The 26,248-nt window shown below is 38.6% G+C and overlaps 1 protein-coding gene across 1 annotated transcript; it reads right to left on the bottom strand.

The window, feature by feature from the left end:
* Positions 1-288: 288 nt before the first annotated feature.
* Positions 289-2,283, bottom strand: LOC110800628 (uncharacterized). The gene is made up of 3 exons (XM_056832116.1): positions 1,974-2,283; positions 877-1,862; positions 289-813 (listed from the first exon to the last, which is right to left on the bottom strand). Exons 1-3 carry the CDS (start codon positions 2,281-2,283, stop codon positions 289-291), a joined length of 1,821 nt encoding a protein of 606 aa, XP_056688094.1.
* Between the last annotated feature and the right edge of the window lie 23,965 nt (positions 2,284-26,248).

The raw sequence follows: 26,248 nt of genomic DNA, 5'->3' as shown, positions 1-26,248 counted from the left end.
AGTTTTGTTTTCATTTTTTTTCTCTCTTTTTTTTCATATTTTTTTCTTTTTTTTTTTGCTTCGGGAAATTATAATGATTTTCCCAAACCTTTTTTTTTCACTTCATTATTCTCTTTTTTTCTCTTTTTTTTTAGAAAATAAAACAAAACTTCATTCAAAGAAATACTCAACTTCTCTTTCATATCACAATCTCCATATTTTTTATATAGATCATATGTCGTGGTAGCATTACTCCGCAAAATCCAAACAAAACCTACGAAAAGGCTCTAAGGCATATAATGTAGGGCGTCAAGAAATGGGATTAAAAGTGAAATTTCGATCATCAAAGATCTTAAATATGACTTTCTTATCTTGAGCTTTAATGATCATTTGTCCTCTCGGGACATCTATTAAAGCTTGACTTGTAGCTAAAAATGGACGACCAAAGACAAAAGGAATTTCAAAGTCTTCTTTCATGTCCATTACAACAAAGTCAACAGGAAAAGCAAATTCACCAACTTTTACTAACACATCTTCCACTACGCCCTTAGGGAATCTAACAGTTCTATCATCCAGTTGAAGAGATATATGAGAAGGTTTAAGCTCTTTCAAACCTAATTTCTCATATAGAGAATAAGGAATTAAATTGACACTAGCACCTAAATCACATAAAGCCCTATCAAAATATGTTTCATTGATCATGCAGGGTATAGTAAAAGTTCCAGAGTCTTTCAGTTTAGGCGGTAGGTTCTCATGCATCAAGGTAGAACACTGCTCATTAATTGCCACATTTTCTGAGTTTTCATATTTCCTATCATTAGCTAATATTTCTTTCTAAAACTTAGCAAATTTAGGCATTTGAATCAAAAGGTCAGAAAAAGGGATAGTTTCATATACCTTTTTAAGAGTCTCAGAATATCTCCCAATATGCTTATCGAGCACACCCCTTATCAACCTTTGAGGAAAAGGAACATGTTCTTTGTACGGGGGCGAAGCAACATATTTGGGAACCTTTTCTCCCACACCCTTCTCCTTGATCATTCCAAGCACTTCTCCGTCTTTCTCAGCCCAGCTTTCCACTATCAATTCATTGCCTTTAAGAAAGATTGCACTACATTGCTCATTATGGATTTTTTGTTGAACTCGAGGTTTTGATAAATGACTCACTTGTTGCAAAAGTTGAACAAGTTGGGTTTCTATCACCTTATTTTGAGCAATGAGTTGTTGGATGGATTTTTCAAAGTGGTCATTCTGCTTGGCTTGTAACTCAAACTTTTTGGTTATTAATTCTTTTTGTTGAACTTGAGAAGTAGCAAGAGTCTCCAAAATAGAATCAAGATTAAGCTTAGAAGTTTGAGGTTGCGGTGGACTAATGGGTGACCCCTGTTGAAAACCAGATTGTTGGGCGAAATTGGAGCTGGATGGGTGAAAGTTACTATTTCCACCAGAGTGGTAAGTGTTTCTTGAAGTGTTAAACTGACAGTGAATTGGCGTATGTCCTTGCACCCTACAAATTTGACACGAGGCAACCAATGATGAAGAGCCAGCTCCAAATTGATCGATCTTATGTGATAAAGCCTGCACAGTACTAGTCAACATAGTTAGAGCATCTAAATCATACTTACCTCCCTTTCTAACACTGTTCCGACTACTGGGATGATAATTATCATTGGCCGCCATCTTCTCAATCAATGCCTTAGCTTCAGTTGGATTCTTTTCCGTGATAGAACCTCTTGAAGCATCATCAATGTAGATTCGGTATTCATGTGTCAGCCCATTGTAGAAAGTCTGGATCAAAAACCACTCCTGGATCCCATGATGAGGACACTGCCTTTGTAAACGCTTAAATCTTCTCCAAGATTCATACAATGACTCATCATCAGCTTGACGAAAGGTCGTTAACTCATTTCTTATCCTAGCAGTTTTCTCTTAGCCCAAAAACTTCACTAAGAATGCCTTGACTAGCTTATCCCATGTATCAAATTAACTTTCACCTTTATCTCTCAACCACTCCTTTGCCTTATCCCGTAGACAGAAAGGGAAAATGCGAAGTCTAATAGCATCGTCACTTACATTGTTGATTTTCATTGTATCGCACTTCTCCAAAAAGCTATCAATATGACTTACAAGACAATCATTAGGTGATCCCGAAAATGAATCATTTGAGATGAACTGGATAAATTCAGGCTTCAGTTCAAAATGTGATGCGGTGACGACTGGCCTGAAAATACTAGAAAGTATTTCGTTGGTTGTGTCCGGTATACCATATTCCCAAAGAGATTTGGCAGGTGCTTCACCACCCATTGCTTCCTTCTTCTTGTTATGTCTCCGCTTAGTCCCTTGCTTACGTGCAGTAGCCTCGATTTCAAGATCAATAGGAATCAAATTATGTGATCATGTACGTCGAGTGTGCATGCTACAAGAGAAACTGGAAACAAAATATCAAATAGAACAAGAATAATAGCCAAAGCAAATAACCAAATCTAATGTCCTTAGTTAACATAAATCAAAATTAACTAGTTTAATACCGATAGTCCCCGGCAACGGCGCCAAAATTTGACAAGGCTGTCGCATGCCTATCAAAAATAACCTAACTAGACCTCCTAACTATGTAGTCGGGTAAGTAAGGATCGAATCCCAAGAGCCTAAAGGATTTAAAAGTTGCTAAAATGACTTCAATTAATACTAAGCTGGTAACAAATTCAACGATTGATGGTGAATAAAACTATTTCTAACTAATGCGAATAAAAATACAAGAATAAATTCAGGAATAACAAACATCTAGGTTTAGGCATTCCCACTAACATAGATTAATACACTAAATCAATCCCTTTCCCTTGACTAAAGTAATAAATAATTCATAGAACAGATGCTCCCTAATAAATACCAAGGATTTCTTTCGATCAATCAATGGCTTCTCTAACAATGCAATTATACCTACTTTCGTGGAGTCATGCAACTTAAAGACCTTAAGAATAACATCCTAACGTTCTAGCAAATTCAATCAACTACTCTCGTGATGACATCCTTTACCTTAAATTTGGGTTCTAAGATCAATCAAGAACCAACTTTCGTTGCGAACCTGATTACATTCATTAAACACTATTTCTAGTCGAAGAACGATAATAAAAACCAACCTTAAAATAAATGTAATCATAAATTAATCAAGATTAGGGATAGGGAAATTACTTGTGCATCAATCCATGTTAGGGTTCAACCTAACCCTAGAATAAAGAACTACTCACACATGGTAATTGAATAAAAAAAAATAGATTATAAAAGAACACATGAGTAATTAAAGAGATTAAGGGAAGAAAATAATACTTGAATTTAATTATTGAAAGGAATGAAATCTTGAATTAATCCAAAAGCCAAGAACACCTAGAAAACAGAAATAAAGTCTGTCCAAAGAAGTGAAGAAAAAGAGAGAGATTCTAAACCCTCACAAATTGGTATTTATATCCTTTCACAATTAGGAAAAATATAGACATCTAATGCTTGTAAAACATCTCAAAAAGCTGGGAACGGAGCCGGCCACAGGTAACCCGCGGCGCACAGATTTGACCACAACCTGTCCGTGGAGGAGGCTGATTTGTACTTGTTTATTCTTCATTAGGAGTTGCGCCACAACCAACCCGTGGCAGCAGGTCTTGCGCCACAACCAAGTTTTGAATGAGGCTGATTTTGACATTAATCCTTGAATTGAATAAGGCAAGGATCAACTCTACGCACATCTTTGTTCCACATATGATTAAGTAAACATCAAACCGTCAAAATGTTCACAAGTGTCCGATTGTACGTTCCAAAAAATCAATTAAAAACAAGAAAACAACCCGTGAAGCATCATTGGAACTCAACTATATTAAAACCATGCAGATTTACATCTAAATGCTCTAATTCCTTATGAAAATAATCCTAGAAGTTCACCTAAAGTATATACAATGTATAACATATCATGAAGATATTACCGGAAACGGAAATATAGTTCATGACGGAAATATAAATGTTATCGAAGTCGAAGATATTCGCGGAAACGGAAAATATGGTTCGTATCGGAAATATTATCAGAGAAATATTGCCGGAATCAGAAATATTGCCGGAATCAGAAACATTGTATCGGAAACGTAAATATTGTTCGAATCGGAAATAAATTCCGGAATTGGAAAAATGAATCGGAAGCACGAATTGAGCGACAGACCATTGCATGAAGCAATGGCCCATCTCTTATGGGCAAAGGCATAACCCCTGCCAGCCACAAGACCAATGTTGCTGACCAATGCGCATGTGCCATCATTGTTGCGCCTTGCTCACGGGCCAGCGCTGTTGGATTGTTCATGGTCAGCGTTGTTGGGCCGTGTGCCCAAGGGCATCGGCTGGTCGGTTTGCTTGCCCTGCAAGCAGCTGACCAACCCTAATGTTTTAGGGTTTTTAGATTTTGGTAAATTCTTATAACTTTCCTAAAACGTTCTAGGGTTTTGGCTCCTAGAGTTTTTCCTATTTCCTATAAATACATGGCCTATGGTCATGAATAAACACATCAATTGAAACACAATTCAATTCTCTTTGCCTATCACCTAAAAGTGAAATCCCGAAATCATAAACCTTATATTATATCCTAGTTGGTAAGATCTAAGGCGGATCCGAATTTACTGTGGACTTTCTACAGAGGGGGGACATTTGGAGTCCTTTACTTGTTCTTGTTCGGTTCGGGGGCAGCTAGGGAAGGCACGCATCACATAGTTTGTATACTAAATTATGCTAATTGACTATGTGGCAATTAACTTGGATTCCTGGCTTAATGGTTTTTCGCATGAATATATCGTTCATAACCTTTTAGTGGTATCAAGAGCCTCTAATTAATTCCAACAATTATAGTTAACATGGATTAAATTTTACAAATCTGCAAAGAATTAAAGGGGTGGATGAATTTGGTGTAATTAATTGCAAATTCATGCAATTATTTAATTATATGTACGGGGGATTTTCGGCATTTATGTCAATAATGGTCGGAATCTTATGTTTTTATTGTGAATTTCGCATGGAAACGACGTTTTAAAATTTTGACAGAAATCAAAGATTATCTGCCGAACCCAGAATTCCCATATTCGAAGCCTAACTATGATTTTTCAGAGGTTTAAGTTTTTCGGATGCAAAATTTGTAATATTTATGATGTTAATTTAAATACTTTTGAATCTTGTATGTGAATCTTGAATTTATAATTGACCTATTGCATATGTTTAACAATTTTAAGGTCTAATTTTGTTAATTATGCAACCTAATTTGTAATTATAATTAATTTGTTGAACTTCAAATAATTTGGAATTTGTTTTGATTTTCATAATTAATTAATAATTTAATTGAGATCCTATGATTAAAAATCACCATAAAATTTGTTAATATTTAGAAATTTTAAAATTTTATGACCTAGATTTTAATCCCTAAATCATGTAATCGGAAATTGTTTTAATTAATAAATTTTCAAAGTTTTGATTTTGTATAAAACGTTTGCGAACTTGCACGCACAAAGCAACGGAAAGCCAAGTGTTACCCTTAAGGGGTGTTGTAATGGTGCGGGCATGCGATGACGAGTAAGGGAGCTCGTCGCCCATGCGGTGCTATGGCAGCGAGCAAGGCACGAGTTCGCGCGCGCCAGGTCTATGGGCCTGAGCAGTGTATACTGTGTGCGAGTGAGCCAGCAAGGCGAAATGGGTAGCGCGCGCACAGGACAACCGAGCGTTGGCGACGAGGCATCGAGCGATGCCCTCGTGCCATGTGCATCTGCATGCACTATGTCGCGCCCAGCGAGTGATGGAGACGAGGCATCGAGCGATGCCCTCGTGCCATGCGTGCACGCCCAGCAATGTTTGTGCCCCATCGACCGTTGGTGCGAACCAGCGAGCGCTGGCCTTGGCTAGGCTGTGCGATGGCTCTGCGCCATGTGTGCACTTGCTAGTGACACTGCTGCCCTGGCGAGGCATGGGCCTTGCGCCCATGTGCCTTGCCTTGGCCCAATTAATTTCGACAAATTTAATTAATTTTAATTTCGTGTTTATAATTTTTCTCGAAATTTATTTTTGTTAAGTTAATTATTATAATTAATTTTATACTAATTATTTGATAAAATTAAAACCTTCATAAAATTATAATTAATTAATTTTAATCAACAAAAAATAATTAAGGGATTTAAATTTATTTTATATGAGCTTTAAATTTTAATCAAATTTATAGTTTCCGGTTGGATTAGGAAATACATTTATGTTTAAAAGTTGTTAAAAGCATATAATTCTTGGTTTGAGTGGGAGCTTTTATTCATAATCTATAAAATCTTGATTAGGTCCTTATTCCTTTAAGGTTAACAACTTGATTAGAACTAATAAGGTCAAATAATTGGTAGACTTTTATGCTTTGATTAGTTGTTGCAAATGTTTATTTGATGCATTTTTTTTCCGCTCAAGGATGACAGCCTCGGACCCGTACACCAAATGGAAAGGTGTTGATTTTAGGGTTTGTGCTGGTTGGTGGATAACCGGGGCAAATTTCTCGTATTTCCTTATCATCGCTTTTTCCTCGAGGACCATGGTCGACCACGAATATTCGACCCGGAGTTCCTTGTGTGCTAAGGCCCTTCCTCTGATATGGTTTTCGCAGATGCTCAAGTGGATCTCTCTCAGAATATAGTCTGCGTCGGTTGGCCCGATGCACTTCAGTAGTGGGGATGAGAAACATTTCCTCGTGAGCTCTCTGTTGGCGTCCATGATGAACCATCTATTGGATCTCTTCAACTTGCTTGCTAGTACCTTGTTTTCCGGAAGTTCTCCCCTCTCCCTGTATGTTATGCCTGTGTCCATCCAACTTGGCTCGGGATGCAAGTTGCATACATTAGGGGATGGAAGATCAATGCTTCTCTCTTGGTAAATTTCCACATGGACCGACCTATTCAGGTCGATGAGCGTTGAGCTTGCTAGCTTTGATAGGGCGTCGGCTTGTGTATTCTGTCCTCGGGGAATGAGGATGACTTCGAAGGATATTAAATTTTACGTTAAGGATTTAATTTTTGCTAGGTAACCTGTCATGCTTGGCCATTTGGCTTCATACTCCCCTCGGATCTGGTTGGCTACAAGCTGTGAACAAATTTTGAGGCAATCACGTTTGGCTTCCGGAGATAGGCAAAGCTATATCCCTGCGATTGCGGCCTCATATTCAGCCTCATTGTTGGTTACTTTGAACCCAAATTTCAAAGCGTACTCGATGCTTTTCCCTGTTGGAGGTATTAAGACTACCCCGGCACCTGAGCCATTAACTGTCGAAGATCCGTTTGTGTAGACCTCCCAAGTTCTTTTGGTGTCATCCAACATCTCCTGATATGAGCATTCGACCAAGAAGTCGGTGAGTGCTTGTGTCTTGATGGTTGTCCTCGGCTGATAATTGATGCCGAATTCTAAAAGTTCGAAGGCCCAGGCGGCCAATTTTCCCGGCCTTTCGATTTTATCCAGCACCTTTTCCAGTGGATGGTTAGTTAGCACCCCGATCAGATGAGAGTCGAAGTAGGGTCTTAGCTTTCTTACAGCTACCACCACTGCACAAGCTACTTTCTCAATGAGGGGGTACCAAGTCTCTGCACCTGTTAGAGTTCGGCTGGTGAAGTAGATCGGTTGTTGCTTTTTCTCTTCTTCCGGAAGGAGGACTGCGCTCACAGTCCCTGGACTTGTTAGGTTATGATTCATATGACAAAACATAAATCATGCGGAAAAACCATAAAGCTAGGAAAGCATATTATTTACACATAATCATTTAGCATAGTTTAGATGGATACACTTTGTTGCGTGCCCTCCCTAGCTGCGCCCGAACCGAACAAGAACAAGTCTTTAGGACTCCAAGTGTCGTCCCTCCGTAGATAGTCCACAGCACGTCCGGATCCGCCTTAAGCTTGATCAACTAGAATCGCCCTTAAGGTACTTGGAATTTTCGGCTATTTGTAGGCAATTATGTGACTGAATTTTGCTCTCAAAATCACTTTGAATATTTGAATACTCGATTTAAATTATGAGCCCTTAACTCATATTTATTGACCATGGAATAAGTAATTGAATCCTACTAGGATACGAATTAATTAAAATTAGAATCCTAGTAGAATTCTTATTTAATTAATTTATCTTTTAGGATTAGGAATTTAATCATTAAACAAATCCTATACTATTTAGGTTTCGTATGTGAACACAAACTCTACATGAGCATGACCCGCAAGCGTGCAGGCCATGCCCGCGCACAGCTCACACGGCCGCTCGGCCCACGCGAGCTACAAGCCCACGCGAGCAGCAGCAATGCTCGCAGCCCACTGCTCGCAGCTGCGCGCGCTGCCACGGCCTGCTGGGCCTGGCCTTGCGCTGGGCCTGGCGTGGCCTTGGTTGTTCGTGTGGCGCGCTTGGCTTGCTGGGCGATGGCCCGGCTTCGTGCTGGGCCTTCGTCTGGCAGGCCTCGTCCGATGCTAATTCGTACGATACACTTTCGATTAAATTCCCGATTCCGGAATTTATTTCCGATACGAACAATATTTACGATTCTGACAATATTTCCTTTCCGGCAATATTTCCGATTCCGGCAATATTTCCATTTCCTATAATATTTTTCGATACGTACCATGTTTCCGTTTCCGGCAACATCTGCGACTTGGATAATATTTATATTTCCGAGACGATCCATATTTCCGTTTCCGGCAATATCATCGTTTCCGGAGTATTCATTTCTTGCCTGTGACGATCTCAGCTCCCACTGAAACCAAGATCCGTCGATTCCGAATATCCATAGATGGAGTATTTAATACCATTAAATACTTGATCCGTTTACGTACTATTTGTGTGACCCTACGGGTTCAGTCAAGAGTAAGCTGTGGATTAATATAATTAATTCCACTGGAACTGAAGCGGCCTCTAGTCAGGCATTCAGCTCACTTGATCACACTGAATTATTAACTTGTTAATTAATACTGAACCGCATTTATTAGACTTAATATTATATGCATACTTGGACCAAGGGCACTATTTCCTTCAGTCTCCCACTTGTCCTTAGGGACAAGTGTGCATTTACCTAATTCCTTTGTCGCTCGATGCTTGCTCTTGAACATAAGGTAAGAGTTGTCATCCTTATTATGTCCAGAGGTGTTTCTCGGTTTCAGAGTTCAACTGATCAAATAAACAGATAATCATAGCCTATGATTCATCCGAGCACGGCCATGCATTTTACTGTTTCTAGCTCTCCGAGTGGCCTTGTACAACTTTTAAGCATCTCATCCCGATTTATGGGAGGACAATCCCAATCTTGTGATCTTGAGATTAGACTTCGTTTGATAGGTGATTACCTGAGCGTTGCCTTTATAGCCTCCTTTTACGGTGCGACGGTTGGTCAACGTCAAAGCAACCAGTTCTCAAACAAGTAATCTCAAATCACTCAGTTATTGAGGATTTAGTGTCTAATAATTTTAATGAAATTTACTTATGACAGATTTTCATCTCTTACAGTAAAGTTTCATAGGTCTGTCCGATACTAGTCTTCCCAAAGTAAGTATCAATGCAAATGATTACGACATTGCCATGTCCACATAGTTCAAGAAACAGAACTACTAGTCATCTTGCATTCTAGTCGTCTAACGTTTTCTATGCGTCCATCTTTATAGAAAACTCCGACCAGGGACTATTTTCAACTTTTGACATTCAAGTTCACTTGATAGACATTTCTTAGTCACAGGACTGGTCCTGACAGTCTATCTTAAATATATTGTCAAATTGAAGGGACTCGTCATTTAATACTAAACCAAGATTAAATGGAATGCATTTCATATATGATAAATGTTCAACCCCAATGTTTTACAACCATGGGCCTCAAACCCATCTTTAAAACAGTTCATGGAATTCAAAGCTATGCTTGATTTCCAGTGCTATAATGTGAGTGTTGCTTCTCACTTGTTGCATAGGTTTAGTTATCATGCTTTGCCAATCTTAATATCCTTTTCATCGAATGTTCTTCGAGATATGATGATAAGATCTTTTTGAGTTTGTTTATTATGTGATCTAGTGTTTCTTACTTTGATAGTGGTTTTACGCATTTTGCAATGAAGAACCATCAAGTTAGTAGACGTTTTTCTTGCTTCAAGAGTGGTTCTACGCATTTTTCAATGAAGAACCATCAAGCCAGCAGATAGGTGATCTACCCAAGTTCAGTGAAGAACTTTAAACAACCCTGTTTTATTGCTTCTTAGGCAATAATTACTTTTACTTCAACTGTATAGGTTGCTAGTAATGCTTTGTTTGGATTTACCTATCCAAGGAGTTCATAGATATGTGGAAGACTCTCCAACTATATCTTAGAACATAGAAATTATTATTTTAATTTCCCACGCAACAACTCATGGTCTTCAATCCATGTTGCCATTTCAAAACACGATGCTCTTTAGCTCGTCTTTGTCAATGGTTAACTCCAAAGGAATCTTGCTTGATCCTTTGCCAGTGTTTATGCATGTAGCATCAATATTTAGCATATCTTTATTCCCTTGAATCAAGGACTATTCCTATGTACCTTTTCAAGTACCATAAGTATTCTTGATCTCAATCTAGTTGATCTTCACTTAGATCAATAGAGATTGGTATATGTTCGTCATGCCTAAAGTCATACGATACGTTTTTGGCGATCCTCATATTATATCATACATGATAAATTCTTTTGCGGAATAATTCCCAATTGAATTCTATTCATGTAAGTTTAGCTCATCTAGTTTTAGTAGATACTAAATCCAGCTAAATTCTTTGACATATAATATAGGTTAAGAATCTTACTTAGGTCCTTTGATGTTTAACTTAGTAAACGCTTATACATAGTTCAAACATCTTTTACTTAGATTTACTCACATGGGTCGAATATCTCCAATGGAGTATTTCGTGTTTTGATTTAGTAAATGCCATTCTTAATCCAAAACAACATTATAAGATCTTTGTAAATAGATCTTAATACCCAGTATGCACTAAGTTTCGCCTTGGTCCGTCATTGATGAATAGTTTCAAATCTAAGTCATTAGCATTTGAATGTCATTTCACAATAGAGAGATATGTGTGTGATACACATAGGACCAATTAAGTTTTATGTACTCCCACTAAACTTCTTATACATCTATAAGATTCATGTATATTTTATGAAACTAAAATACTTATTAGCTTCACTAAAATACAATTCCAATTCCCAATTGCTTGCTTAAATCTGTACTTAGATTTCATAAGCTAGCTTTCCTTTTCAAGCATTTATTTGGATCCACAAATCCTATGACATACCATGTACATAGTTTATTCCAACATTTGATTGAGGAATTGTTTTGTCATCCAATTGCCATATGTACCAATATGCAATCAGTGCTTGAATTATATACTTAAGCATTACGATTTTGCATGAGGTTTCAACACAATCCACACCGTGAATTTGCTTGTAACCTTTAGCAACAAATCTAGCTTTGTGTGTGAACACAATTTCATGTTTAATGGTTTTTATCAAACTTGCAACCAATAGGTGTGAAACTATTCTTGCAAATCAACAAAATTTCAATTTTGTCATCAAAACATTGGTTATGTTTTATGGCCTCTAACCATTAAAAACATTTGAGTCTATATATGGCCTCTAACCATTTTAGGGAATCTGGGTTTCGTCATAGCTTTCTTACAAGTCACAAACTCATTAATCTACATGATAATAGTTTGACTGCAAGTTGTAGGTTTCTTCACTATCTAATAGAAGAATCGCATAGCTTCAGTGACCTAAACTCCATGATTCTTCACTGTCTAATAGAAGAATCTCATAGTTTCAGTGATTTGAACTCTATGCCTACTTGGGCATAGAACATCCAACAATAGAATATCAATAGCCACTTGAAATATTCTGTTCTCCTTGAAGCACTTGTAAAGTCTTCTAAGAGATGTCTATTCTTTAAAGCCACTTCTAAAGTCCTCAAAGAATAAGTGTTTGGATTTTCTAAAGAACTTCGAAAAGCCTCCGGAATCTCCGTTTTATGTTTGTTGTTCGCCTCGAAGACTTTCGAGGTCTATTTTCTCCCACTTGTCATTTTGGAAACGAATCTCCAAAAGGACATTATTTCGAGCAAACAAACATTATGTTCTCAAAAATTCGTGTTAGAAACAATACCCTTATGTCTCATTTGAATAAATCACAATGAAACATATATCTATACTTGGGCCTTAGTTTGTTGAATAACAAACACTAAGCTCCCACTGAGTTTAACAACTCTCTAGATATATATTATGAAAAGATATTCTGAAATTACTTTTCAATAGCTTTGACGAATTTGGTTTAGTTTGGTGGTGGTTGAGCATTTTGTTCTAGAAATTATAGGAAAAGTCTTTATGATTCATCATTGATCGAATCAAGTACTAATTGACTTCGATCATTCCACTTAGATATGCCATATCTCATGGAGCTAGATTGTGAAATTACAACACACAATCATTGATGATCATTTTTGGTCTCAAGCAATCATTAACATGATCTATCCTAGATCTTTATGATTTCTTACCAAGTGGGATTTATACTTCTGAATCTTTGAACTAGCCAAACAGATTCAAACTTATATCACATTGAGTAAATAAACCTATATTCACTCAAATCTGTGTGAAATAATAAAGTCATAAAACCTTTCTTTAGCTTTGAACTCTATTGTCTAGGCGTTCTAACAATAGTTCATATCTTTTATTACTTTCAACAAGTAAGACTAGCTTGTCTTAAATTGATCTAGAAATCAATCAACTTTCAAAAGTCCATCGAAATAGAGCTTATGAATGTTAACTTGTTCATATGGTCTAAGCAACAATGCCAAAGATTAGTGGAACTCAAATCAAGGGGTTGATTTGAACCTAGTAAAGTTTTTCTTTAAAGAGTTGTTTGTTTTAATCAAGCATATTGACTCAACCCGTAAATGACCATTTCATTCAAATAAACAAACAAACAAACAAGCATTGTTTTCGTTCTTCTGAATGTGAGTCTTTCTGTGTTTGAAGCAGAAATTTAGGTATGCTGATTATGGAACAAAATAGCCATTAAGTTCCAGCCTTTGAAAGGACTTAAAACAAACTTAGATGACCCTACAACTAATGTAGCATTGCCATGCTTCATTTCCCACTTGTAGGTCATTAGTGTATCCTAGCTTTCATTGTTTGAGTTATTACCGAAGTAAGAACCTCAAGCGGTATATGATACCAAGGAAGTTTGATTGCTAGGTCACTTCTCTTTAAACATAAACTTATAGGTAGAAACGGAATTGTAAATTCCTTTCATTTGTTCCTTTGTATTCCTATTTCTTGTACCCTTTCTTATAGTCTCAAGAATTGAATTCTCTAGTGTTGACTTTTATACCTTGTTTAGACAAGTCCAATGTCACTTCAACAAAGTTCTTACCATTTTATGTTGAATATTAAGTTTCAACTAGATGATCTTACCAGAAGCTTCTAAATTTCTCTAAGCATCGATCTATTCGAATGTCTAGGGACTAGACTCATTCGAGAATTAAATGGAAAAAGATTTTAGGTTGTTAATCATTGGTAAAGCTGAGCGTTTAAACTCAATGCTTTATGATCTCAAAACTACATTGTAATTTGAATTCACAAGCACCAATTGGTTTGCCATTCGATTTTGATATTCGAAAACAACCATAAAAGTCGCTAAAAGAAACGTACATTTTAAATTGCTCATTTTCTCTCATTTCTGTGAATCGTTCTTGGATTCACTACCAATCGAGGAAATTTACTATTACCTTTCTAAAAGGATTTACTGCAGTGCAAGATATTTAATTATAAACAATAATTAAAACATACATTGAAGCATGCAAAGTCTAAACATTTATCATGAGTAATAACTTGAAAATTAAAGCAATCATGCAATTTAAACAAGTTATTAGCATTTTATTCGAATTTATTGTTCCGGCAGGTGTGAATAAAATGATTCCAAGATCCTAAAATCCATTGAAGAATTAAGCACATTATGTATTTAGACTCAATTCTAAAATCATTTAGGTAAGCAAAAGCCTTTTGCTAATAGTCTAGAAACTACTCTTGGTTGATAGGTACGTCTAAGAACTTATTAGGTAAACCTATCGATTTTGCCACGACATAAAAGGACTCCTTACTTATATCGTTGAGTTTCACCAAAACTAACATGTACTCACAATTATTTGTGTACCTTACCCCTTTAGTATCGATAAGTAACACCTCGCTATGACGGAAAACTATTACTAAGATCGATGAAGAAAGGATATCCAAGTAAGTGTTATTTTGGCATGGCACCTTTTAACTCAATTTTTAAGTTTGGAACTTAAGGCTCTTACTATGTTGGTTAGATTTTAAGTGAACTAAAATCCTTAATCAAGCTTTGATCTCATGCATATTTAAGACATATTTAAAAGCAATAAATAACTTAAAACATGCATAAGATAAATGTGATCTGGTATGGCCCGACTTCATCTTGAAGCTTCAACTTCAAAGTCCGTCTTGAAAATCTCCGTGGGAGGCGCCATTTTCTTCAAATAGGATAAGCTATAATTAAACTAATTACAACTATTTGATGGTACGCAGACCATATTTGAATTGAAAAACAATTTTGGTACTTTAGACCAATTACATTCAAATTAATGGTACGCAGACCATATTTTCTATCCTATTTGGGCCATACTAGTCACTTCATAACCTGCAAAACAGTACATATACAATATATACCATTCACCCATTCATTATCATGAATGGCCCACATAGCTAGTTAAATTAGTAAAACACGTTATGCATCACATAAATATTTGCAGCAATTAATTAAGGGCACCAATAATCTACCAATTATTCAGTCCTTATTAATTCTAATCAAGTTGTTTTAACCTTAAGGGATTTGTAAACCTAATCAAGAGTTTATGACTAAAATTGCTCCCACTTAAACCAATAACTTTATATGCTTTACTAATTTTAAACATAAAAATGTATTTCCAGTCTAACCGGAAACATACAAGTTTAATTAAAATTTAAAGCTCATATAAAATTATAATTGAATCCATTTATTTAATTTATTTTCAGTTGAATTAAATAAATTTAAATTAATTCAAGGATTTAATTTTAGTAAAATAATTAGTATAAATTAACATTTATAATAATTATAATATTCAAAATTAAACTTCAAGAAAACAATTTAAATTATCAATTTTAAAGTTAATTAAAATTATTTCCGAACTGAAAATTCAAAATTAAAATCAAAACGTACCAATCGTCGCAAGACGAGGCACTTGGGCTTGCGCCCAAGCCCCATCAAGCCACGAGGCAGCGCGCCCCGCTCGATCGATCGTTGCACAAGGCACACACAACCACACTCCACAGGCAGCCACACGCCACAGGCAGCTGTGAGGGGGTCGAAAAAGCACGAGGCTAATGCGTGACCTCGTCCCTCGTGGGTGTGACGATTCTTTTTATTCAGTCAAGTGTAATTGGATTTCCTGTGAGTTTACACCCAATTGACTAGTAATATAGGAGTCGCCATTCAGTTTTTAACGACAATGAGAAAAACTGACAAAACCCGGTTATCGTGACATAAAGGGAGTGCAATTATGTTTGACCACGACGGCCGTAGGTTCCCTTGTGATCCCTGGTGTGGGAATCTCTCAACATACACCCGCAAGGTAGAGATTGAGGGTTCGGGGGACTATAACTACCGAGAGGAGTACTCGCTCGTCGATAACTCCAGAGGCAGGATATCCTTACTAGCTCAGCATAAATAATTGAAGGGACATGCGTTAACTATTAAACTAATCTGAGTTGATTTTAGCAATATGCAACATATAATACTAGATCGATCGCGATTATCTGATTTAAATAGCATTAAGGGACCTAGCATGATAATCCAATTTTCCAAAAATATTATATTTGTTAGGCGTGGTAGAACAATCAGATTTAGTTAGTTTAACAGTTCATAAAAAGGGCGAGGAAAGCAATTAAATCATCGAAAAGGGACACATTACGACGCACCCTTGAGAGGTGCGTCACGGTTCTCAGAAAACTAACCACTTTGACTTTGCTATTTCTCCTTTTTATTTAACGAATCTCAAATTATGGGATAGGATACGTTCTGTTCAATTTATGGATCGATTGCGACAGAACGCGTGAACAATTTCGCAGCGTGAGGCTTAGGCTAGGGGTTGGAGTCAATACTCAGAATATGAATTGTGTGTTGTTCCTTTCACGTCGAATTTGGGGCTGTATTTATAGGGAAGAGTTCGTGGAAAGATAGAATTGCAGAGTTCTAATCCACAAAGAATTAGGGAAAAACACGTACCCAGGTATTTTCAGCGCCCAGGCCTGGGCGCCGAAGATTTCGGCGCCCAGAGCCAGGCGTTGAAAATAGGGTCTGGGCTGTTTTCTTAGTCAGATTCGGATTCCTGAAATCCGTAGTGTTTGAGACTTAATCAAGTCTTTTAGTGCGTATCAATTTCATGACGGAATGCGTCTGGGCCCGTTACGAACTCTAGGCTCGTTAGGATTTTAATTAATACGTAACTCTTATTTTCGAATCATATTAGGAATAAGATTCTCGCAGTTTTCTATCTCACTTAGGATTTATGTTGGAGTGCAACACCTAATTCTGAGAGGTTTCTATCTTTTATGACTTGCCACTTTTAGAAGCTACCCTTTTACGGCAGTTACTATTTTTAGCAGGTTTCCATAAATAGCAGGTTTCTATAAATAGCAGGTTTCGGGTGAAATGAAAAGGGGAATTGAGATTCGTTATTTTTATAGGAGATGCGTTGTCAAGTGGAGATTTATGTTTTCATCATCGAACCTTTCCCTTTCGGGAATGGGGACAAAAGTAGGTGTCTACAGTTAGCCCCCACTTTGACTGAGTCTTGGAGTAAGACGATGGTCAAAGTATTAGACGGAGTGCGTCACACAAGCCATGGTGACCTGTTTTTTGCGAGGGTCTCACGAGCCCCCGAGTGATAACATTTGACTTAAGGGTCATCACTTGAAGTGTCGACATATCCCTCACGTGTCATTGGGATTTATCAACGGATAGTATAGAAACTTCCTCACTTTGTCATTGGAAGGATCTAAAGGTGCGCAGAAACTCCCTCACTTTGTCATTGGGAGTAGCTACAGATGTTTTCGAAATCAAAGCTGTTAAGTGTAATTGGGCCTGGCCAAGCCCAACCACGAGGTAAAAATGTTTTTAAAGATTCTCATTTTTAGGGTTAGCTAAACGAGAAAACCCCCTTGTTTTTATGGGACGTAAAACGAAGGAAAATTCAACACATCGTTCTTTTTGGAAGAAACGAAAAACCAATATTTTAAATTTTGGAAAAGAGGGAAACTACTCACATCGTTCTTTTTTGGAAAAAACGGAAGACCAATAACTACTCACATCGCTCTTTTTTTGGAAAAAACGGAAAACCAAAAGCTACTCACATAGTTTTTGGGAAAAACGGAAAACCAAAGGCTACTCACATCGTTTTTGGGAAAAACGGAAAACCAAAGGCTACTCACATCGTTTTTGGGAAAAAACGGAAAACCAAAGGCTACTCACATCGTTTTTGGGAAAAACGGAAAACCAAAGGCTACTCACATCGTTTTCGGGAAAAACGGAAAACCAAAGGCTACTCACATCGTTTTTGGGAAAAACGGAAAACCAAAGGCTACTCACATCGTTTTTGGGAAAAACGGAAAACCAAAGAAAAGTTATCGCTGCAGCGACTAAAGACCTGCGCGGTTAGTGGCGCAGACCCCGCCAGCTAAAGATGGCGAGCCTGTAAAAATATATTTTTTTTGAAGATTCTTTTTCGAAAACTGAGGACCTGTGCGGTTAGTGACGCAGACCCCGCCCGCTGAAGGTGGGCGAGCCTGTTTTTTTGTTTTTTGAAGAACTTATTTTCTTTCGAGGGATGCTCGGATTTAGTTGCAACCTGAATGTGGGTTGACAACGTGCTTAGACGGACCATTTTCTTGTGGTCATCATCTTTCATGGTTTTGAGCTAGTCTTTATGGCTCAATTTTGCCATTACCTGGGTCCTTGATTAGGGGACTATGTATAAGTATCAACAGCGACCTTTGTCTTGAGGTCGTAATCCGATTTTATCTTTTGAGGTTATCCAAACACGGGACTTCGTACAGTGTAGTCTGGGAATATTAACTTTGCACACTTTCTTTTGAAATATATATTTTCTTTCGAGCCACCAAGCACTCGTGCTTGGCGGTCAGTTCTAGTCAAAGAGGTTCTTTGGGGATACGCATTTTGTAATGTCCTTGATTGTGTTTGGGATCGTGCTCGTAAGTGCGAGCGATCTTCGTAGTGGTGTGCTACTCTTGACAAAGTCGTGAGGTGCGACTTTCAGTAAGGAAATCGGCAATTTTCGAGTCGAATGGATGCGGCAGGACCCAATAGAAGTTAGGGCCTTTTTGAGCCTGGGTTCATTTTCGGCGCCCAGGCCTGGGCGTTGAAATAATTCACGCCCGGGTGGGGCGTTGAAAGTGTTGTTTGGGCTGGTCTTTGATGACACAGTCGGCCTCTTGTTCATTCGTCTATTTCACTTGGAAGTTCTATGTATTCTCTTCTCTTTTGTTTTTTCTTTATTTTTAGAACGTGATGATTTTCTTGAGAAGCCGTAGCCGATTGGTGGACTACGGTGCTTGTCGCTTTGGGGCGATTATTTTAAGGAACTGTTGCTCTTAAGGCGTACAGTTATTGCGATAGTTGGGCGAGTCTATATGGCCCGAGGAACATACCTTGAGGCGTAAGACTTTGACCGCTCTTGTTGTTGTATATTTTCCCTTTTGAACGTGTTCGTGAATGTTCGATACTTAGAATGATGATATGTATGTGCGAACGAGCGTTCATAGAATGGTCGTTTGTGTGCAGTCCATTAATCAGTTTGCTTGAATCGGTTTTTTTGAACAATGACTGATTTTGAATAGTTTGCTTAGAAGCTTGATAGGGGTCAGGCTCATTCATGAAGTGGGCTCAAACATCGTGCCCTTCTTGATCGTTCAAACATTTGCTTCGAGATTTTTATTTTGCTATGTTCGTTTCGTAGCTTGGAGCCCCCAAGTATGCATGTTGGGATGCTTCCTTTTGGCGTACGATTTTTGTAGGTTCTTTCGAAAAAGATGCCTTGGGGTTCCGCTCATGTTGGTGCGAGCTATCCCTTTCGTGGTAGGTAATATTTTGCTACCTTTAATCCTTAATAAAGAAGTCGTGTGGCTTGTAATTTGAATTTGGGCGATAAGTAGTCTTTGCCTCTTTTACACATACTCTTTGGTCGTGCCCGCATTAGTGCAATATGCCTTACTCTATTTCTTTTAGACTTGTACCGTGGGATGGTTGAACTTATGGTGCGACGTAGGCTTGTGTGGCCTAACGGCGTGTCTTAGAACATATATTCCTCCAGGTATTGGGATATCATTATTATTTTTTGCATTGGAGTACTTCATCACGCCTCGTTCAGGTCCTCGAACAAGTGTAGCACCTTCTGCGTGGGTTTGCACGACTTATTACTTCGTTCGATGCGAGGATTCATAGGTGTTTTTTTCTTATTTTTACATCTGGGCAAAACTTGGCTAGCAGAAAGATTCAGCGCCCAGGCTGGGGCGTCAAAGATATTGGCGCCCAGCTCTGGGCGTTGAAAATGATTTCTGGGTATATTTTGACAGTTCTTATCCTTGATTTTTTTTTTCTTTCGCTTTTGCTTTGGAACGAGGTAGACTGTGTAACGGGCGCTTGTAGGGCGAGCGTTATGTGCAGTAGTTTGATCGGAGATTTGGTGACTCGCGATTTTCAGTTACTCTTGTTAGTGGGGTGACTTTATATGCTCTAAGTAGTGCTTAGAATTTGGGAGGGGTTGTAGCCATTATAAGGTTAGTTTTACACGATTAAAGCTTAGGATTGTGCCCCTATGATGTATGTATAGCATTAGCGTCGAGAATTTGCGATAAATCGTCATTTCGAGTATTTTTAGAGTGTTTTTCTCAAGCCCCCAATTGTAGCTACGGGATTGGCTTGGTGCTATAATGATTTGCATACATTTTTATGCATTCATGGTGACATGAATCATGAATAGTTTGAACCAGACTCGTTTAGTGCGAGGTACGTTCGAGTAGTGATTTTGCTGCTTCTCTTGTAAATGTCGTATTGTGCGACATTGCCATGGTCAAGGTAGTAACATGTTGAAGTGTGCCTTGTCCAAAAGCTAGGTGCCTTTCTTTACCCATAATCATATTTGGAAATCTTTTGACTTACTTGCAACATTGAGATAAACGCATACTTAGCTTAAACCAACGACACTTTATTATGTTCGAAAAAGTCTTTGAAAATTATTTAAAATCCGAGTCCTACTGTGTACAATCCGAGGTGTCCTAAGTAGGTTGACTTATAGAAGGGTTCGTACAGGATTACATGAGTGAATCAAAATACTGTTACGATTTTTGGAATGCTGCCTAAGGATTTGCTGGAAGCCAGGGTGCAGGTGTCAAGATATTACTTGTGCCCGTTTGCAATATGCTTTTAGGTTTTTAGGGCCATCTTTTCCAGAATTGCGGGAATATAAGCCGTTTTTAAATCGACTTAGATTTACTTGGTGTATGTCTGTACAAAAGGTCAAGGTATACTTAGTTCTTTCCCTAGCTCTTTCATTTCAATTTTTAGCCCCCCAGTTGTTGTTACGTCTTCCCATTAATGATGTTTTTATATTTCGATTTTAGATGGCCGTGTCATATGTCTGAGTAGGGTGAGCCTTGGTTAACTGCCAAGTCCTATTGACAATGTCTGTTTTTTTGGGATTCGCAAGCATTTGAATTACCATGAACGGGTGCCCTGAGTTCGAAGGAACGATGGGGCGATGCCGTAGAACAATCCTCTTTATTGCAAGCTTGCTGCCTTTATTACTTGTTGGCGATTATGACTGTGTCTAGTGGTGAAAGAAGGTCTTTAGGTGAGTTAGTTCGCTTTAAGTCGAGTACTTTAGAGGTCATGGACGCTTGCGCTAGCCCCCATTCAATTGAGGCAAAGCGATCTTTTAAGTCTTGGCTAAGTGCCTAGGAGTGTGAGTACTCCTTCTGGCAAGGGTACGTGCCCTTATTATTTTTTGATATGTGCTCATTTTGGCATCTTGATGACTTGGATTCTTCTTCGTACTTTCAATTTTTCTTTCGACTTAGATTGCAAGTAATTAAATTTCAATAAGGGACTTCTATTTTTATTCTTGTTTTTCTATAGGCTTTAATATTGGTTGGACCGAATCATGGATTGCCTACGTATCCGCCTTAAATAGATTTAATTTGGAATCAAGTCTTGCGTAGTTCTTAGCCTAGAAAATGGTTTCTTAGAATGCCGAATTCGATAAGTATGTTCTGAGGTGGAAACATATTATTTGAAACGGTAGAATAAGTGAAGTTTATTATTATTTTAATCTGTTGCCTTGCCGTGAGCCAAAAATTTGTTTGTTTTATTTTGATTGAGTACATGTATTTCTTTGGTGGTACGTATATCTGAATACGTGTTGTACCCCTCAAGTGTTCGTTATTGTTCCGTGTATGTGCGGATAAAATGACGAGCACTTCTGGACAAATTTTGGCGGGCAGAGAGAGATTCGGCGCCCAGGCAGGGGCGCTAAAGATTTCGGCGCCCAGCTCTGGGCGCTGAAAATGACTTTTGGGCGGATCTTTTTTGGTGCGCTAAATGCTTCTTTTTTCTTTTTAGACGAACTTTTAAAGGCGCTTTGCAAAGTTTGCTTTTTTATTATTTATTATTTTTTTGTACTTTTCCTTTGTCTTCCTTTTTTACTCGTGACTCAAGACGGTTTGAAAGATGGGTTGAATGAGATAGGATAATTTGTATAGGCATTGGTCAAGCATGAGGATTATATCTGTTAGGACTCACAATTTGCAGCCTCAAGCTAGTGTCACAAGTTTACATCAATCAAGGCCAATGAGTAGTATGGGGACGGCTCAAGGGTATATCAACAGGATGTATCCACACAAGTTATATGGTCATTATGCTAATGGTGGTGTAAGAGCAGGTTTGGTCTTTGGAAATGATGGGCATGACGCACGTGTCAATGGCCGTGCGTGGTTTGCGGTTGATAACAAGTTAAAAAACAAGAGTTGAGGTAATGGTTTCTTGGGTTATGGCAATGAGAACATGGATGGGTTAAATGAGCTGCACAGGGACCCCAGAGCGAAGACGTCTAAGAGCATAAGGATTGGAAAGGGTAGACATCGTAGAATTTTATGATTTGGATTGGTTGACTCAATTCTTTTCCTTCGTTTACTTGGGTAGATTTCGCACTTTGGGAGGTACGGGCTAAGTATTTCATGGCTCTTTATTTTCGCTCTCCCTTTTCTTTTTCTCTTTTTTTCTTTTTGCTTGGGATTTCTCCCCAAGATAAATCCTTCAATCAATTTTTTGGTTTGGGCTAAAAGGTAGATGGTTGTGGTATTTGAGTCACGAGGCGAGACTGAGCGAGCCTCGTTTGGTAGGCCTATAGTGGACCTTTAATTTTAGTAGGCCTAGGGTGGACCTTTAATTTTGTCTTACTTTGCAAGCGTATTTAGTCGTTTCTTAAAATGTGCAAATAGCGTAGATTCAAAATGTTATTTTTACCTTATTGAAATTCAACGAGAGAATTACATCGAAAATAAATTTTTTTGCTTCTTTTCAGATTCCAGTTTTCGGGATTTAATTGGAAGTTGTGATTTAGACTCGAACTTTCATTAATCTTCCTGATTATAACCCGTGTATGAATACAAGGAGGTGGCCTAGACTCAAAATAATGATGTGGCGTAAGCCTATAATACTTGACCAAGCGACTCTCAGACTTAGACTAATTGAACCATAACTTTCGTCGGTTGACACTTTAGATTTTAACCCTTGGGTGTTCGTTTGTCATGCGCCATTTTGCTTAATGTTGGCAAGGTAGTTAGTTGGGGAGATCGAATTTTTATTTTTGCGAGACTAGAATCATTAGTGCGGCTTCCCTCTTAGCGTGTATTGCTTTGCCCCAATGGTAGCCTTACGGTATGTCGATTTGGGTATTTTCATGGTTGGTCATGTTGCATTCATGGAAAATCTTTTAGTCCGTACTTAGTAGTATTTCAAGGAGCGAGTGACTCGAGAGGACTATGATAGTCGTGACCCAATGTGATTATAAGCCTTGAGGCCATTAATTTTTTTCTTTGCCAATGGTATTGACAACTTAGGTTCACTTTGGGGGTTGTGCGACTATGGGGGAATGATTTTCAGAATGTGACTGTTTCCATTTTGCAAATACTATAATATATTCTTTTATTGGTGAGAGAGAGTATTGAGGCCGTAGACTCTTAGCAAGGGATGACAATTACATATGGGTGCCTATTGATTTAAATGTCAGGAAGGGAGACTCAATATGGTTTAACCTTTTAACTTGCAGAACGACACCAAGCATTAGGACCGATTCTATGGATAAGACAACTGAGACTTAGGATTTAGATTGTACTTTGGCATAGCCTAGTCTAGACTCGGATTTATTTTTTTAATTCGAACATTATTTTTCTTTGAAAACTTCATTTGAACATTATTTTTTGAATACTTTGCCCATGTGACATTCAAGGTTTAATTAGCATGCTCGGTTTTGGTGCCGAACATCGTCGTCGTAGGAGGCCTAACAACGACACAAAGAGTTATTTATTTTTTTATAAGTCGCTTTTAGAATCGAGTGCTTTTCATACGCCCTCGTAGCAATTTTTTTCACGAAAAGTTTTTTTTTGCTACGTACTTTCTTCATCCGTGGGCACAGAGGCTGCTGTGCATGACCAGAAGGCCAGGCAGCAACTTCAGCGCCCAGCAGTGGGCGTGAGAAATTTTGGCGCCCAGCCAGGGGCGTTGAAAATGCGTCCCTGGCTGGTTCTCGTTTTCTGTTTGCGTATACTTTTGTTTTTGCGACTTTAGTTTTGCGTGCTTGCCTTATAACGTCCTTTACGCGTTGTGCAGCGTTTGTGGGATTCGTTACAGGCCATCCCGAGCGTCGCTTATTTTTTTGGCGATCGTTCGGGCTTGCGGAACACGTATGTTGGTATAACTCTTTGGCCAATTGGTTCATGAATGTTTGGGCAATTTTTAAGGTTGTTGGTTTTCTAGCATTATTTGTCTAGCATTATTCGTACGCACAATCATAACATAGTCACATAGTTCGCTACACATAACTAAATTACAAACATGGATTTGAAAATTAAATATGTCACGTAGTTTATGATAGGCTTCTATGGGTAGTATTTGCGCCTGGTTTGGTACCGCTTCTATCGTAGATCCAACACATGCCCCGGTCGAGGTAGTGTCTTCAACAGACGAATTTCGCTCAAGAGGCCAACCCGCAAGTGCAAGCCAAGGGGGCATGCAGGCGAGAGGGACCTAATGAGCGAGCGATTGGGTTCGGGATAGGTGTACTACCTGCACAAGTACCGAGTGGGAAACATGCGCGGCGTATGCACCCCCCTATTGGCGAAAAAAGGTATCCTTAGTCCCAACTCCCGCGGGAGCCGAGATTCGTTACGCGGTTCTGCCCGTTCACATTAATATGCTGATTTTCAGGTCGTCTTAACTTGATTGGGAAATAAACGCGGGGTAGGATCGTTTCACCCTTCGGCTATTTTGATTACCTACAAGCACGAGTATTTCCTTCACTGTCCCCAGTGGAGTCGCCACTGTGAGGGGGTCGAAAAAGCACGAGGCTAATGCGTGACCTCGTCCCTTGTGGGTGTGACGATTCTTTTTATTCAATCAAATGTAACTGGATTTCCTGTGAGTTTACACCCAATTGACTAGTAATATAGGAGTCGCCATTCAGTTTTTAACGACAATGAGAAAAACTGACAAAACTCGGTTATCGTGACATAAAGGGAGTGCAATTATGTTTGACCATGACGGTCGTAGGTTCCCTTGTGATCCCTGGTGTGGGGATCTCTCAACATACACCCGCAAGGTAGAGATTGAGGGTTCGGGGGACTGTAACTACCGAGAGGAGTACTCGCTCGTCGATACTCCAGAGGCAGGATATCCTTACTAGCTCAGCATAAATAATTGAAGGGACATGCGTTAACTATTAAACTAATCTGAATTGATTTTAGCAATATGCAACATATAATACTAGATCGATCGCGATTATCTGATTTAAATAGCATTAAGGGACCTAGCATGATAATCCAATTTCCCAAAAATATTATATTTGTTAGGCGTGGTAGAACAATCAGATTTAGTTAGTTTAACAGTTCATAAAAAGGGCGAGGAAAGCAATTAAATCATCGAAAAGGGACACATTACGACGCACCCTTGAGAGGTGCGTCACGGTTCTCAGAAAACTAACCACTTTGACTTTGCTATTTCTCCTTTTTATTTAACGAATCTCAAATTATGGGACAGGATACGTTTTGTTCGATTTATGGATCGATTGCGACAGAACGCGTGAACAATTTCGCAGCGTGAGGCTTAGGCTAGGGGTTGGAGTCAATACTCAGAATATGAATTGTGTGTTGTTCCTTTCACGTCGAATTTGGGGCTGTATTTATAGGGAAGAGTTCGTGGAAAGATAGAATTGCAGAGTTCTAATCCACAAAGAATTAGGGAAAAACACGTACCCAGGTATTTTCAGCGCCCAGGCCTGGGCGCCGAAGATTTCGGCGCCCAGAGCCAGGCGTTGAAAATAGGGTCTGGGCTGTTTTCTTAGTCAGATTCGGATTCCTGAAATCCGTAGTGTTTGAGACTTAATCAAGTCTTTTAGTGCGTATCAATTTTATGACGGAATGCGTCTGGGCCCGTTACGAACTCTAGGCTCGTTAGGATTTTAATTAATACGTAACTCTTATTTCCGAATCATATTAGGAATAGGATTCTCGCAGTTTTCTATCTCATTTAGGATTTATGTTGGAGTGCAACACCTAATTCTGACAGGTTTTTATCTTTTATGACTTGCCACTTTTAGAAGCTACCCTTTTACGGCCGTTACTATTTTTAGCTGGTTTCCATAAATAGCAGGTTTCTATAAATAGCAGGTTTTGGGTGAAATGAAAAGGGGAATTGAGATTCGTTATTTTTATAGGAGATGCGTTGTCAAGTGGAGATTTATGTTTTCATCATCGAACCTTTCCCTTTCGGGAATGGGGACAAAAGTAGGTGTCTACAGCAGCCACACGCCACACGCACACGGAGCCATTGTTGGCCACGCTGCGAGCAGCCTTG

Source organism: Spinacia oleracea, chromosome 1, assembly GCF_020520425.1.
Source record: "Spinacia oleracea cultivar Varoflay chromosome 1, BTI_SOV_V1, whole genome shotgun sequence".
Lineage (NCBI taxonomy): Eukaryota > Viridiplantae > Streptophyta > Magnoliopsida > Caryophyllales > Amaranthaceae > Spinacia > Spinacia oleracea.
The sequence above is the reverse complement of the archived record's forward strand: the minus strand, read 5'-3'. Positions and strand labels throughout refer to the sequence as shown.